Genomic DNA, 12,895 nt, shown 5'->3' with positions numbered 1-12,895 from the left:
GGATTTAGCTGAAGATTTCTTTGACTGATTCCAACCAGATCAGTCCCAGACCGGGTTTAATGTGACATTAAAATCACCTCCAACTTCCCTGTATGTCCAGGGTATTGACACGTTCTGGGGGCCTGCCAATACTTGCCAAGGCAGTTTCTGTGTTTTGGGCACACAGTCATTTCTTTAAGGTTTAAGGTTTTTAAGGTTTTTATTATTGTGCACTATTTCAATGGCTTACAACAAAAGGAAATTACAATATATAAGAAAAGTAACATTAAGACAGCATTAAATTACATAAATGTGAAAAGTAAAAAATGTGCGCAGTGACCTGAAAGGAGCGTAGGCTTTCGAGTTGGTCACTGCCACGTGCAACTAACTAGAGCAAAAAAAAAAAAGAATTAAAGAATAATAAAAGTGCAAAAATAGAAACACACTACAATTTTACATAAAAAAACAATAGAAATGATAATTAATAGTAAGGGCAGTATCTTTTAAATACCCAATATTCATTGGGTATTTAAAAGGTACAATTTGTACTGCGTGTAGAAGCTATTTCCCAAATTTTAGACCCTGCAAATGCAAAAGTGGCAGCTCCGTAATTATTCATTATCCTCGGCCAAGGTGAGGTCAAACGGGTCAGCTTGAGAAAGAATTAGGTCGATTTCAGTCACATTCTCGCGTGAAAAGGGACATCTGCGAAGGTGATTACTAATTTCATGCATATATTTGCGGAGAAAAAATGTTTCTTCTTCGCCTCGTTGGTCTGAATTTCCAAACATTTTTCCCTGGAGCTATTAACTTGCTCTCGCAAAAAATACCATGCTTAGGTGATTCCGACGGCCGTTTAAACAGATCATTTGTAAAGGAAAATGTTTTCTCAAAGGCAAAAATCGATGATTTTTCTTTATGTTACCTGTTTCAAGCTTTACACAGACACTTTGATCGTTTTTTAAATTCTTGATACCATCGATATTCGTGTAGTTAATTAATTCAATGGAATGTAAGTCCAATAACATCGCCCGGGTTAGGAGCCATTTAACAAGAGCATTTTTTGGCTCAAATTTCTTAAAGAAGTGACATTAGTCATTGGTACTGGTAGACAAATACTGCGTGTGCTTCGTTCCTGGAAAGAAAACCATTCGCTTTTTTTGTAAATTTTTGGAAATTCAACGCAAATATATCGCAGATTTCAGGTTGAAATTATTTAGCTTTCCGTTTCTAATAAGAGAAAACGCTAAATTAAAATAAAGCCGACACTTTGGCGTCCTAGTGTAATTAGTAGATAAAAATACAAGCAGGTGTTTGGCTGGTGTGGAAACAAGAGCCGTATACGAATGTTTAAGTGTTTTCTTGAGTTCAGGCAAACTGAAATTGTCTTTTTTTATCCCCTTTCGTGGGAGAAAATGATCTTTTCATTTAGGAAATACCCCATGCAAAATTTACCGCCTTTTTGTAATTTGAGATATAAAGAAAGATCGCCTTCAGAGCTAGCGTGTGTTTATTAAAAAGGTATTTTCTAATATTATTTGTGTTTTGTCACTGCAGGTAAACGAATAAGCATGGCATATAATTATTGGCTACTGATAAAAAGTAATGTTTCTATCTGAAAACACCATGAAGTTTTAATGACTTATTATCAAAGGAATACTCGCTTCGATTTTCGTTTTGACTTCAGAGCAACTTTTGATTGAAACAACCTGCAGGTTGAATATGTTTAGTCAACATGTTACATTAAGTGCAAATATATCAGTGACAACCAACGGTTCATTTCGGTGAAAAATCTGTTTCGAAAAATATTATCTGCCTCCGAAATTCGGAAAAAGATTGTGAAGGAAACCTAGCGTTATCTATAGTTAAAGGTCTTCTCCCTCAGACTTTCGCAACACTGAAAACTAATCGCTTTTGTTTTCTGAGTGGTAAATCCTTTTTAATTTGTTTAAAGTGCGAATAAGGCTAGATGGCATTTTCGGATATCAACAGCAGCTCGCAAACTCGGGATTAAGATTCCATACCGTAAAATGTCCGTCAATTTAAATTTTCAGCAAAAGAATCCAGTCAGTTCAAATTGTGTTAGCTTTTTTGTACCTTTTAAAAGTCTATAAAATGATGTGGAAATGCAGGAAACACAAAAATCTCAAAATTTGGAAGTTATGATATAACATAATATAGACTTTTATAAACACTGTATGTAGTTTATTATCAAACGTGTTTAATGTTAATTTGTTCTTACATCTGTAGATTAAGTATACTCAAGTACGGTGATTCAACTGAAAGCTCCCGAGACCGATTTCTTTGTGAAAAGTGTCCTATTTGTGCTTGAATATTTAATAAATGTTTCTCAAAAATTTTCCTTCTTTAGAAATAGCTTGGGCACATTTGAATGTTTGAACGTTTAAAAATTAGCGAACCAAAGAATCTTGTTTTCTTCAGATGAAATACTGACAGCCAAAATGGAAGGTAGTATTTTGTGTCTTTCCGTCAGGGCAGTAGTTGGTCTGACGTTTACCTTTAGCAATACACCTTTTATAAATAACAATGGTTAAGAGTTCTTGAGATCTTTGGAAAGGAAGAAGTTTGGTTTTGTCAAAACGAATAAACTGCTTACCTTTTGCATGGGTTGCCTTGGGCATCAGAAGAGACAAAATATGGAACGCCACTGCTGTAAAAACAAGAGTCAAAATCATGGCCGATTAAAACACATTTGTTTCGAAGTCGGTTGGCTGGTACATCTTATCACTCTGAAGTCAATCGAGCAAAACAGAACGTTAACTTTTATTCACTTCCAGGAACATCTGTTGCCTTTCTCAGCCAATGGGTATATCTCTGAAGCGTTTTTCATTAATTTATCTTCTAATTTGCTAAAAGAAAAAAGAAAACAAGAACAAAAACAAACCGTTCCCCTGTTTAAAATTAATAATCTTCACTTGTAGGAAGAATTTCTGAATAAATCATTAAAAACAAATATTTCAAAGGAAAAGTATTGAGTATTAACTTTTTGTTTATCGTGTAAGACGGTTCCTTCTTTTGAGCCAAAAAATGGAATCCTTACATGTAACTGCAGCGCTGTTTATTCTGTTTTACAATTGATTAGTGATGTGAACCCGTGGATGAAACGCTAAAAGGCGTTGACACAAAGAACAACATAAATTAAACCGTTTTAATCATTTTCTGTGGGATCATCACAACTTCACAAGTTTATGTGTGTAATTTGGTTCGAGTTCTTTGGAGTAAGAGCCTCCTCAGTCCCCAGATCTGAATGTTAATTCTCCTGACTATCTAACATGTGTTTCTTAGCATGTTAGAATTCTAAGAAATTGAAGTTACATTATTCAGAACAATATCCCCAAGATCCCTTCATCTGCATGCTTCACAATGCATTGATGATGTAAGGAGAAACAAGTTTTTGATCACCCTTGAGAGTCAAGGAATAAAAGGCTGTATTATCCTTTAGCATGGGATCCGATGCAATTTGTATTAAAGGAGCGTCGTCTGTAATATAATTATAAGTAGTACAATAAGTAATGGAAATGTTCGATCGATATCAACGCTTAATTATCCGTTCATCTCAACTATCTCAGCGGGTATCAGTTACTTTCAGGAGGATTTCAATTTTAATTATTTGTTATTCCTCATTGATTCTTTTTAAGGGCCCTCCAGAAATTGTTTTATTCACTGATAACAACGACTGGGTTTCCTAAGGAAGATGCCTCCTAATAAGCATCTCATACAAAGTAATAACCTCGCTTTTACACTGGTTATCTGTGCACAGTACTGAATCAATGATTTGACAGTTATCAGATACCTATGTTATGCGCAAAGGATTACGGGATCGCCAGGGAGCAATTATTGCGAGTCGCTAGAATGAAATGTTTGGCGTAAAGTTTTTTTTTTTCGTCAAAAGTTGTGATTTTTGACAAAGAATAACGAATTTTCGCCTCGATTCTGTGAGAAGCGGAGGTGGCTAATGTTGTTGCGTGGAAATTCTAAGATTTTGTGTGATTTTAATCATATTATTATTATCACATTAAAATATGATAATAACTATCGATAAACACTCTTTCTTGAATAAGGTTGATTAATTCATGAATTTACAAACTAATCAGGATACCCTAATTTGGTCACATGCGTGTGTTTAGAAACCCCGATGAAACACCGGACAGAGAATTTTTCACTATACATTGATGAAATATCAAACCCAAGCGCTTGATAAAATGTCAAATCCCACTGATAAAGAGTTTATTCTAATTTAATATTAATGACACAACAGCAACATGAATTGACAAGCTTTATTAATAGCGTGCGGAGCCCCATAGCAAAGAAAATTTGGGAAACCCATGAATGCGAAAAAATTTTGTTTGGTCATGACGTCACTCCCGCTCCTTAATGCTAAGGCGCCCGTGTTTGTTTGGCTGGAAGTTACATGACGAGATGTGTTTACAACAGAAATGCTAGAGAACACAAAATACAAAGTCAATTTATACCTCGTTGGACATGTTGACAAACGTGGAAAGAAGAGAAAAAGAGAGAAAAAGAAAACAAAAAAGGGGAGACGATTTAGCAAAGTTCAACGTGAACGCGAGCGACGGATAGCAAGTTAGAACAGGCCCACCGGAAAAGTAAGTTTAAAGAAGCCTCAAATTTGCCTATATCACCCGTTCCTGATTAGTTATGGTAACTTTCAGAACTATAAAATAGCTTTACATAGACACTTTAATCGCTTTCGATACCACCAATATTCGAGGAGAAGTTAATTTTTGAAAAATTTGTTTCGTGGCCGTGTTTTTTTCATTCGCACCGCACGGCTCTCATGTGTTTGTTAACACACACAAGTTTCAAAGCTCTGAAATAATTCTACCAAACACCAAAGACTATTTTCCCGTATTCTTTATTTGTTAACGTTTATTTAAAGACTAGAATTATTACTATAGGAGCAGAATTGACACAGTTTTGAATTTCCAAACATTTTTCCCCGGGAGCTAACTTGCTCTCTCAGGAAATATCATGTTTATGTGATTCCGACAGACGTTTACAGATCATTTGTAAACGAAAATGCTTTCTTCCAGGCAACAATTGATAATTTTTCTTTATGTTACGTGTTTAAAGCTTTACACAGAAAATTCTTAATACCATCGATATTCGTGTAGAAATCAATTTTTGTACAGTATTGTTTCGTGGACGTGCTTTTTCTTTTTTCATTCGCACCGCACGGCTCTCATGTGTTTGTAAACACACACAAGTTTAAAAGCTCTGAAATAATTCTACCAAACACCAAAGACTATTTTCCCGTATTCTCCATTTGTAAACGTCAATTTAGAGGCTAGACTGAATTGTTACTATAGGAGCAGAATTTATCCCCGGGCCTCTAACTTGCTATCACGCAAAAATATTATCATGACGTGTAATTCGACGGCCGTTTACAAATCATTTGTAAACGCAAGTGCTTTCTTCCAGGCAACAATCCATAATTTTTCTTTGTGTTACATGTTTCAAGACTTCCACAGATACTTTAAACGTTTCGATACCACCAATATTCGCAGAGAAATTACTTTGTGAACATTTTATTTTGGGGCCGCGTGTACATGCCATGCATTTTCGCCGCTCTGCTTCCATGCGCTTGGACTGTATGAAACACGGGCTACAACCAAGCGTTAAAGTCTTAAAATTATTGTAAGGGCCAAAAGTATTTTAGTAGGAGCAATATTGACTGAGCTATCATTCTTCAAACATTTGTATCCGAGCGCCAAATATGTTTGGGAACCCTGTTAAGCAACGACGAACGATGGCAGCAACAACACTTGAGCAAATCGCTCCGCACGTGCATTTTAAGTTTTGGTACATTTGTTTGCCGTCCTCCGCAAAACAACAACGTGAAATGACCTAACTTAAGGTTTTGTGGAGAACATGAGCAAACGACGGTTAATTTTTCTTTCTCTGTTAACTTGAACGCAACTTCTACCAATTTAGGCAACTTTCTAGTCGTTTACTAGTCTAATACTATACCGGCGTTACCGAGCAACAATAAATAATTATTCCTTATTTCACTTGTTTCAAGCTTCACAAATCTACTTCAATCGTTTTGATAGGACAAATATTCGTTTGAACATTTTGTTTCGGGGCAGTTTCGTTCGCATTGCACGCCTCTCATTCACCGACCGTGATTTCGGGCTCATCTGCGCGCACTACTTGAATTTAACCTACCTCCCCTAGAAGGGAATTTTTTGTCCCCTATTGTTCTCATCGTCTTCAGAAAGGACTGACCAATCTTTAATCCACTTACTGCTCATATATTTTTAGGTCTTAGGGGGGCCCAGACAAAAGAACTTTTTGTCTTTAGACAGCGGTGTCAGATTTCAATATTTGTTAATGAATAAATAACAATAAAAAAAGAAATCGACCCGTTTCTAGACACGGGATGCCCTGTAATTAATGCACTCTCTTGCTTTACAAAAAACAATAAAAACCAAATTGTCTCAGTTACAAGGACATGTGTCTGAAAGTTAACGATCCGCGTCGATTACCACCTTCACTGACCAGAAAGCAATTCTGTGAACAAAGACACGATAGAAAACAGGCAAAACACAGCCGCTGCAGGACTGAAATTTTTCGAAGCACTTGTAGCGGATTTAGCAGGCAACGTAAGGCACTCGTCGTATTCATCGAAATCAATTTTCGTCATCCCGCAAATCTGTGCAGTTTTGTAGTTACCGTCACAGTTTTCTCCTCTGGCGCTAACCAAGTTGTAAAGGTAGTACTTGTTAAACTTGGAGCTTTCCTCAGATTCAAACGTCTGCAGCAAGGAGTTAAGGGACTGTGGGCTCACATCTGGTATGTTAAAGACTTCAATGGCTTTGTCTTCTATTAACCAATCAGGTTTGTTCATCAGGTTGGTCTGCGTCAGGTTGGTATAGTATTGCCACACATCCTGTCCAAGAAAAACATCAGAAAGGCGTGGTTTAATGAATAGATTATTTTCACGCTTTTTAAAGTTTTGAAAGTGTAGATATTTGAAATTGGCTTCCAACTCCAGAAAATGCGTATCAGATAACTCTCCATACCTTATAATTTTTTTTAATATTGTTCTCCTCCCATTTCCATGAAGCTGAAGAGGGTTAGACAATCACATAACGAGAATATTTTCTCATGTCGACCCACATCTATCTCCCTCTTCACTCATCCGAACCAACCATGAAAAACGTCCACGCAACGCGAGTGGTCGCACTATACGCGGAGGAGTGGTACGATCTAACAATAACTTGAGATATTTTTATTGGAGTAGGAATGGGAACTATATTCTTGCACTACGACCTCTTAATGTGGACTTATATAAGTATTTTGTATTATATTGAAGTATTTTGTATTATATACTGAAGCATTTCTCCAAATCCTCTTTTTGTTTTCAAACATATCATAGTAACATACAGCGCCATTTACAATTGTCATGACTGCGTTTAGATTTAAGTTTTCTATGCAATATCAGCCTTGCTTAGTATTACATTTCTGGCTGATTAGATCTTTCACAGATCCTCCGTATACCAGCAGCATTTTCGTTCGCGGTATGTTGGGGTAAAAAAGAAAATTATTTCTCAGGGCGTTATTTGCACTTAAAAATGATTCCCAAGGGAGTTTTACGACACGCCGAGATCCCTAAAAATGCCTACTTCAAAATTTGGTTATTTTTGACCCAAAACAGTGGACTTACCTCATGGAAAAAAGTCGATATCTGGACTAAATGCAAATATTCTTTTGAAAGAACTTCCAATTGAATGAGTGTGTTCGAAAATGGTTTAGAAAGTGCCACGTGTTGCCAACCAATCACAGAGCGGAGTAAAGCAAAACCAAAGCAAACGCTAAATTACTTTGTTCAAGTACTTACATAGCATACGTGGGGGACTGGCTAAACCGCGGAGCAATGTAGTGTGATCATTGTTTTAAGGTGGTTTATTATGACATGTTTCTGTCGTCACACGAGATCCCTATTAATTAAGCGATCCATATCTCCACAGGCATTGCCGAGACTGTTGTACATTCCCAGTTACCACAAGGATAGTATGGCACTGGGGCTTGAATGGGTATCTGGCCATTCCGTGTAGAGGTGTAGTGTGACCTTTGCTTTCAGATGGCTTATTAAAGGTGCTACACATACTGGTTTGTTTGTGTTTTTGTTCTCGAGAAAGCACAGGCAAATTTAAAGTTCCTCATTTGTGTCGAAATAAATTCTTTTAATAATTTCGATTTCTCCATCTTCGGTGACAAAAAAAAAAAAAAAGCTGTCACAGTAACATTATTTCCAAGGGCAAAATATTAATTATATTTAACAATTAGATTATGAGCTCGAGATTTCTATCGCGTGATAGTTGATGAGGGCGAAGCCCGAATCAACTATCACGCATAGAAATCGAGAGCGAATAATCTAATTGTTTTAGTATAAATCTACTAGTCGTTCAAAACTAAACAAGTAAATTATCTATTTCCTCATCGCAGACACTTCGAAAACGCGAAGAAGCGGGCGCCATTTTGTTGAAAATCGCTACTCACTATCTAGCGTAGCCAATCAGAGAACGGCATTCGTGATAGAACACTAGTAGATTTATACTAATTACCAATAGTTGTCATCATCATGATCATCGTAATGATAATAACGAGCAAGAAAGGGTGACTGTAAGTTTATACATAGCCCCTCAGTCATTATCATCAAAACTTCTCAAATCAATTAAGTCAACCTCAGTTAAATTAAAGAAAAGTAGGTCCAAATCGGTTGCTTACTTTGCCGGACGTTCCTCAGTTTCAATTATCATCAAGGCATCATATATTCTTGTACTTTAATTTGTTAGATTAAATCAACTTTCAAGAGCTCTGGAATTTATTTCGAAGATCAGGTAGACTAAATATGCCAGCTGGTAGGAATTACTCTTCAAAAGATTGGCGTTAGTTGTCAGACATGGAGAAAATCTGAACTTGGATATTGTGATGGCTGGTTTGTAAACTCAGTCATATATGCACCTATGCAAATCTAGTAAACGACTTGCATTTTCTAGATCATTAAATAATACTTGTTTATTGTATATATTCGTATAGTAAATTGCTCGTTCGTATGATAAATTCACGATAAAACATGCATGTTTTGGCCACTAAGTTACATTTTACCGTTGAAACTTTTCAGTGAACTGATTTTGTGGTTCATCGAATTCCCACTTGGTGAGACTAAAACGTAACCTGATTTAGCAATAAGCATCACGGATGCAGTGTGATTTGCTAACAGACGATTTGAGTTGTTGTGGAAAATGTCCCTATTTGAAGCGGAAAGGTCAAAATTCTAAAAATGCAGCGAAACAATGAGTTCAACCGGACTGAAGATTACGAATGACAACAACTAGCATAATCTGATTGAATCAAACAACACCACAACTTAACACAGACAATATTTTTTTTTGGACCTTGAAATAAACACAGAAAAACAAGGTCATTGCTAGTTTTCTTTTCTGAAAACGTGTGTTCCATCCAAATTATCTTGGTCGTCCTTGCTTTTGGTTGATCATGTTACACCAGTAAAGTTTTCCTGCGAGTAACAACGCAATGATGAAGCTGGTACTGTGTTAAGTTGGAGAAAGCCTGTCCTGTTTTGGTCACAATTTGGGGCATTAAACATCCCTACCAAAGACCGTCCCAGCCCATTCTGGGACTCACTTTAGCTCTTGCTTGGGTCCACACGGATTTCGAACCGTGACATTAGGCGCATTTTGGTCCTTATTCATGAGTGTCAACATTGGCTTCAAAAGCCATTCCAACTTTCTTTAAGACTCATTTTAGCCATTGAAATTGTTGACTGTTTGGACACAAATTTTAATAGAAGAGCAAGTCATTAGCCCTTAAATAGCACAGTATGTTTTTCACAGAAACGGTCCTACAACAGATGTTATGAATTTACCCTGTAGTTAACTTTCCTGTAGCTCACACCGCACTTTTTGTTGCAAGACAAGTTTCGAAGAGGGTATGGTGTACGCTCAACTTGCTCGTCTTACAACAGATCAAGCTGCAGGAAATACAGTCAAAGTAAACAATACCTAAAGGGTCCTGAAGGGGTAAAATGGAACTGTGACTGGTCTGTTTTTGCCCTGGGAAAATGTGATTTAGGTTACTGGGACTGGGATTTGGTCACAAATGTCAAAAATGGGAATGGGATAAATATTTTGTAACCATAACCAGTCGAGATATCACTTATTTTTTTGTTCAAGCACCTTGTTCGAGCCAATTTTTAGCATGTTTTACCAGTGTCCGCACTTTTTACCTCCCCCCGATCGATTTGCGGTCAACAGTATTTGTGTACAGCGGTGCGTGTAAAGCCAAAAGACTACAGAGCATGCGTATTTCTATAATGGAAACAACATGGCGGGAGCAGAGTTGTGGTGCCACCGAAGAAGAAGTTGTCAGCGCTCTTTTGTTTCTGGGCACACGTTCTGCGTATCTCGAGATACTCGGGTTTCCTATTGGTGGTGCCCCTAAATACAGGGATATTTTTGCACTGTTTAAAACTATGCGGAGAAAGCAGAACTTAGCATAGCCAAGTGCTCTTGGTATTTAAAAAGAAAATTAGGGGTAACCATGCATTTTTTCAGAGATAATAAAGCTTTTAAAAATTTGATAAAAAATGCCATACATCGCTTTGTATTCTAGCACTTTTTAGAATTGTTGTTTCTTGATTATCTCTGAAAAAAAAGGCGTGGCTACAACCAATTTCCTCTTTGGATTCCAATAGCCCTTGTAACAAACTGCGCATAAATACCTCTGTATTAGTAGGATCCTTACATCAGAACATCTTCGCATATTCTCGTGAATTTTTGGGTCTTTGTTTGGGTCATATTTAGAAACCGTAATTTTGTGGATGCAAAGAGAAAAGAGCTGGGCAGTGTACCACATTGGGATTTTTTCTGAATTCTGTTAGTGGGAATGGGATTTGAACACTGGGAAGTGGGATTGGGGGAAAAACTGGGCTTGGAAATGGAATTGGTACGACCCCCTTCAGGACCCTCTACCTAATGTTGCACATTGATGTCGCCCTCATTCCTTAATAACATATACCCTCCCCCCCCCCCCCTCCCAAGCCCTAAAAAAAGCAAGGACATCATCGGTCCTTTCATAACTAGACGCTTTTTTAGGTTACGCGGAATGCTTTGGTCGATGTAAGCATCAACGTTGCTGATTACCTGTTGGAGTTAGTTATCAATCGAGTTTCTTAGCTCTTAATGATACCACAAGATAACAGCAATCAGGTACTGGAAATTCTCGTGACTGTTACGAGCATGGATTATAAACCTTATCGTCAGCGCTAATTATATTTTGGCTACACACTATCAGTAAGTTGTTTTCATCAAGAAAACAGAAAGACAAACAGAAACAAATCTTTCCTAAATAAAAACTTGTAAAACTAGTAAAAATTGACAATCAACCCTTTACTTGTTTTGTTAGGTCGAATAATACCAGTAGCGTTTAAGCATCAGTTCGACAAAGTCTGCAGCGACACGCACCAGTGATGATCTTAAGTTATGATCTCTGGTCTAGTTTCCTTCGCATTGAATTATTCGATCTGTTTGTCATAGCGTAATTTCTTCGCCGTAAACTCTCCAATTTCCACCTTTTAAACTGTGGAGTACTACTTAGAAGTTATTGTTTCGATTAACCGCTTTAAGAAAGGTTTGTTTTCTTTCTTTCCGTTTCGGCATCTGCTAGAGTTACCCTACTTATCGTACAAGGAATTTTTTTTTTTTACGATAACCTAATGACCACACACATTCAGGCCTGGTTCACGTTTTCTATTCTGGTTACGTAATGTCAGTAAGTGCCAGATTACAATTGAATTGTACTCGTTTAATCAAGGAAAAAAACAGATAAAAAGCTTTCCAAATTGAAAACTTTTAGTAAAAATTGGAAATCAAACCTTTCATTTTTTAATGAAGTGTATTTCCAGTAGCGTTTAGGCATTAGTTCGACAAAGTGGTGTGATGTGTGTTTAAGCTTATCAATGACCTTTTCTCCTCGCATTGTGTTTCTACAATCTGTCAAAATACGCGTGATTTCTTCGCCAGGAACTTTCCAATTACCACCGTTTAAACTGTTAAGTACTTCTTGGAAGTTATTCTTTCGATTTACTGCTTTAAAGGGGGTAATTTTCTTCCTGAAAACAGCATATTTGAATCTAAAACAATTAGACAACATGGCAGCGAATTTGAAAGACTAGTGGCTATGTGACGTCACACAGATAGGGATGAGTCAATCCCCTCCCTCCATATCCAGATAATTGATTTTGATTGGGCCGTTTTTGTTCAAGACAATGAGAACAATAGAAGACAAATATATCCCCTCTAGAAGAGAAAATAATTTAATTCAGGTTCAATAAATTTATTCATTGCAGGTTGTGACTACGAGGAAGAAAAGGAAGGAACGCGACCGAAAATTTTGACACGGTCCTCATCGAGGGCATCCCGCGTAATTAATGTGCAGATTTTATAGCTACCATGAAGTGCTTTGCATAGTGCTTTGCTCGTTCGTATGACAAATCCACGTTAAAATTAAATATGCATGTTTTGGCCACTAAGTTACATTTTTACTGTTGGAACTTCTCAGTGAACTGATTTTGTAGTTCATCGAATTCCCACCGGATGAGACTAAAAAGTAACCTGATTTAGCAATAAGCATCAAGGATGCAATGTGAGTTGCTAACAGAAAATTTTATTTGTTGTGAAAAATGTCCCTATTTGAAGCGGAAAGGTTAAAATTCTAAAAATGCAGCGAAACAATGAAGTCAACCAGACTGAAGATTACGCATGACGACAACTAGTCTAATCTGATTGAATCAAACAACACCACAACTTAACACAGACGATAAGTTTTTTGAACCTAGAAATCAACA

General features: G+C 37.0%; 1 protein-coding gene across 6 annotated transcripts in view; it reads right to left on the bottom strand.

The window, feature by feature from the left end:
- The window catches only part of LOC146487164 (uncharacterized), an 81,449-nt gene that overhangs the window by 13,463 nt on the left and 55,091 nt on the right, over positions 1 to 12,895 (bottom strand). For 4 of the 6 annotated variants that reach the window (XM_085086151.1, XM_085086136.1, XM_085086144.1 and 1 more), the window contains one exon: positions 2,597 to 2,650. The exons of the other annotated variants lie outside the window; for them this stretch is intronic. In XM_085086151.1, the coding sequence (XP_084942277.1) occupies positions 2,597 to 2,650 (54 nt within the window). The remainder of the gene's footprint in view (positions 1 to 2,596; positions 2,651 to 12,895) is intronic. 6 annotated transcript variants of the gene reach the window in all.

Source organism: Pavona decussata, unplaced genomic scaffold (assembly GCF_977016875.1).
Source record: "Pavona decussata unplaced genomic scaffold, jaPavDecu1.1 SCAFFOLD_16, whole genome shotgun sequence".
Classification (NCBI taxonomy): Eukaryota; Metazoa; Cnidaria; class Anthozoa; order Scleractinia; family Agariciidae; genus Pavona; species Pavona decussata.
Note: the sequence above shows the minus strand (reverse complement) of the source record. Positions and strands in the feature narration are given on the sequence as shown.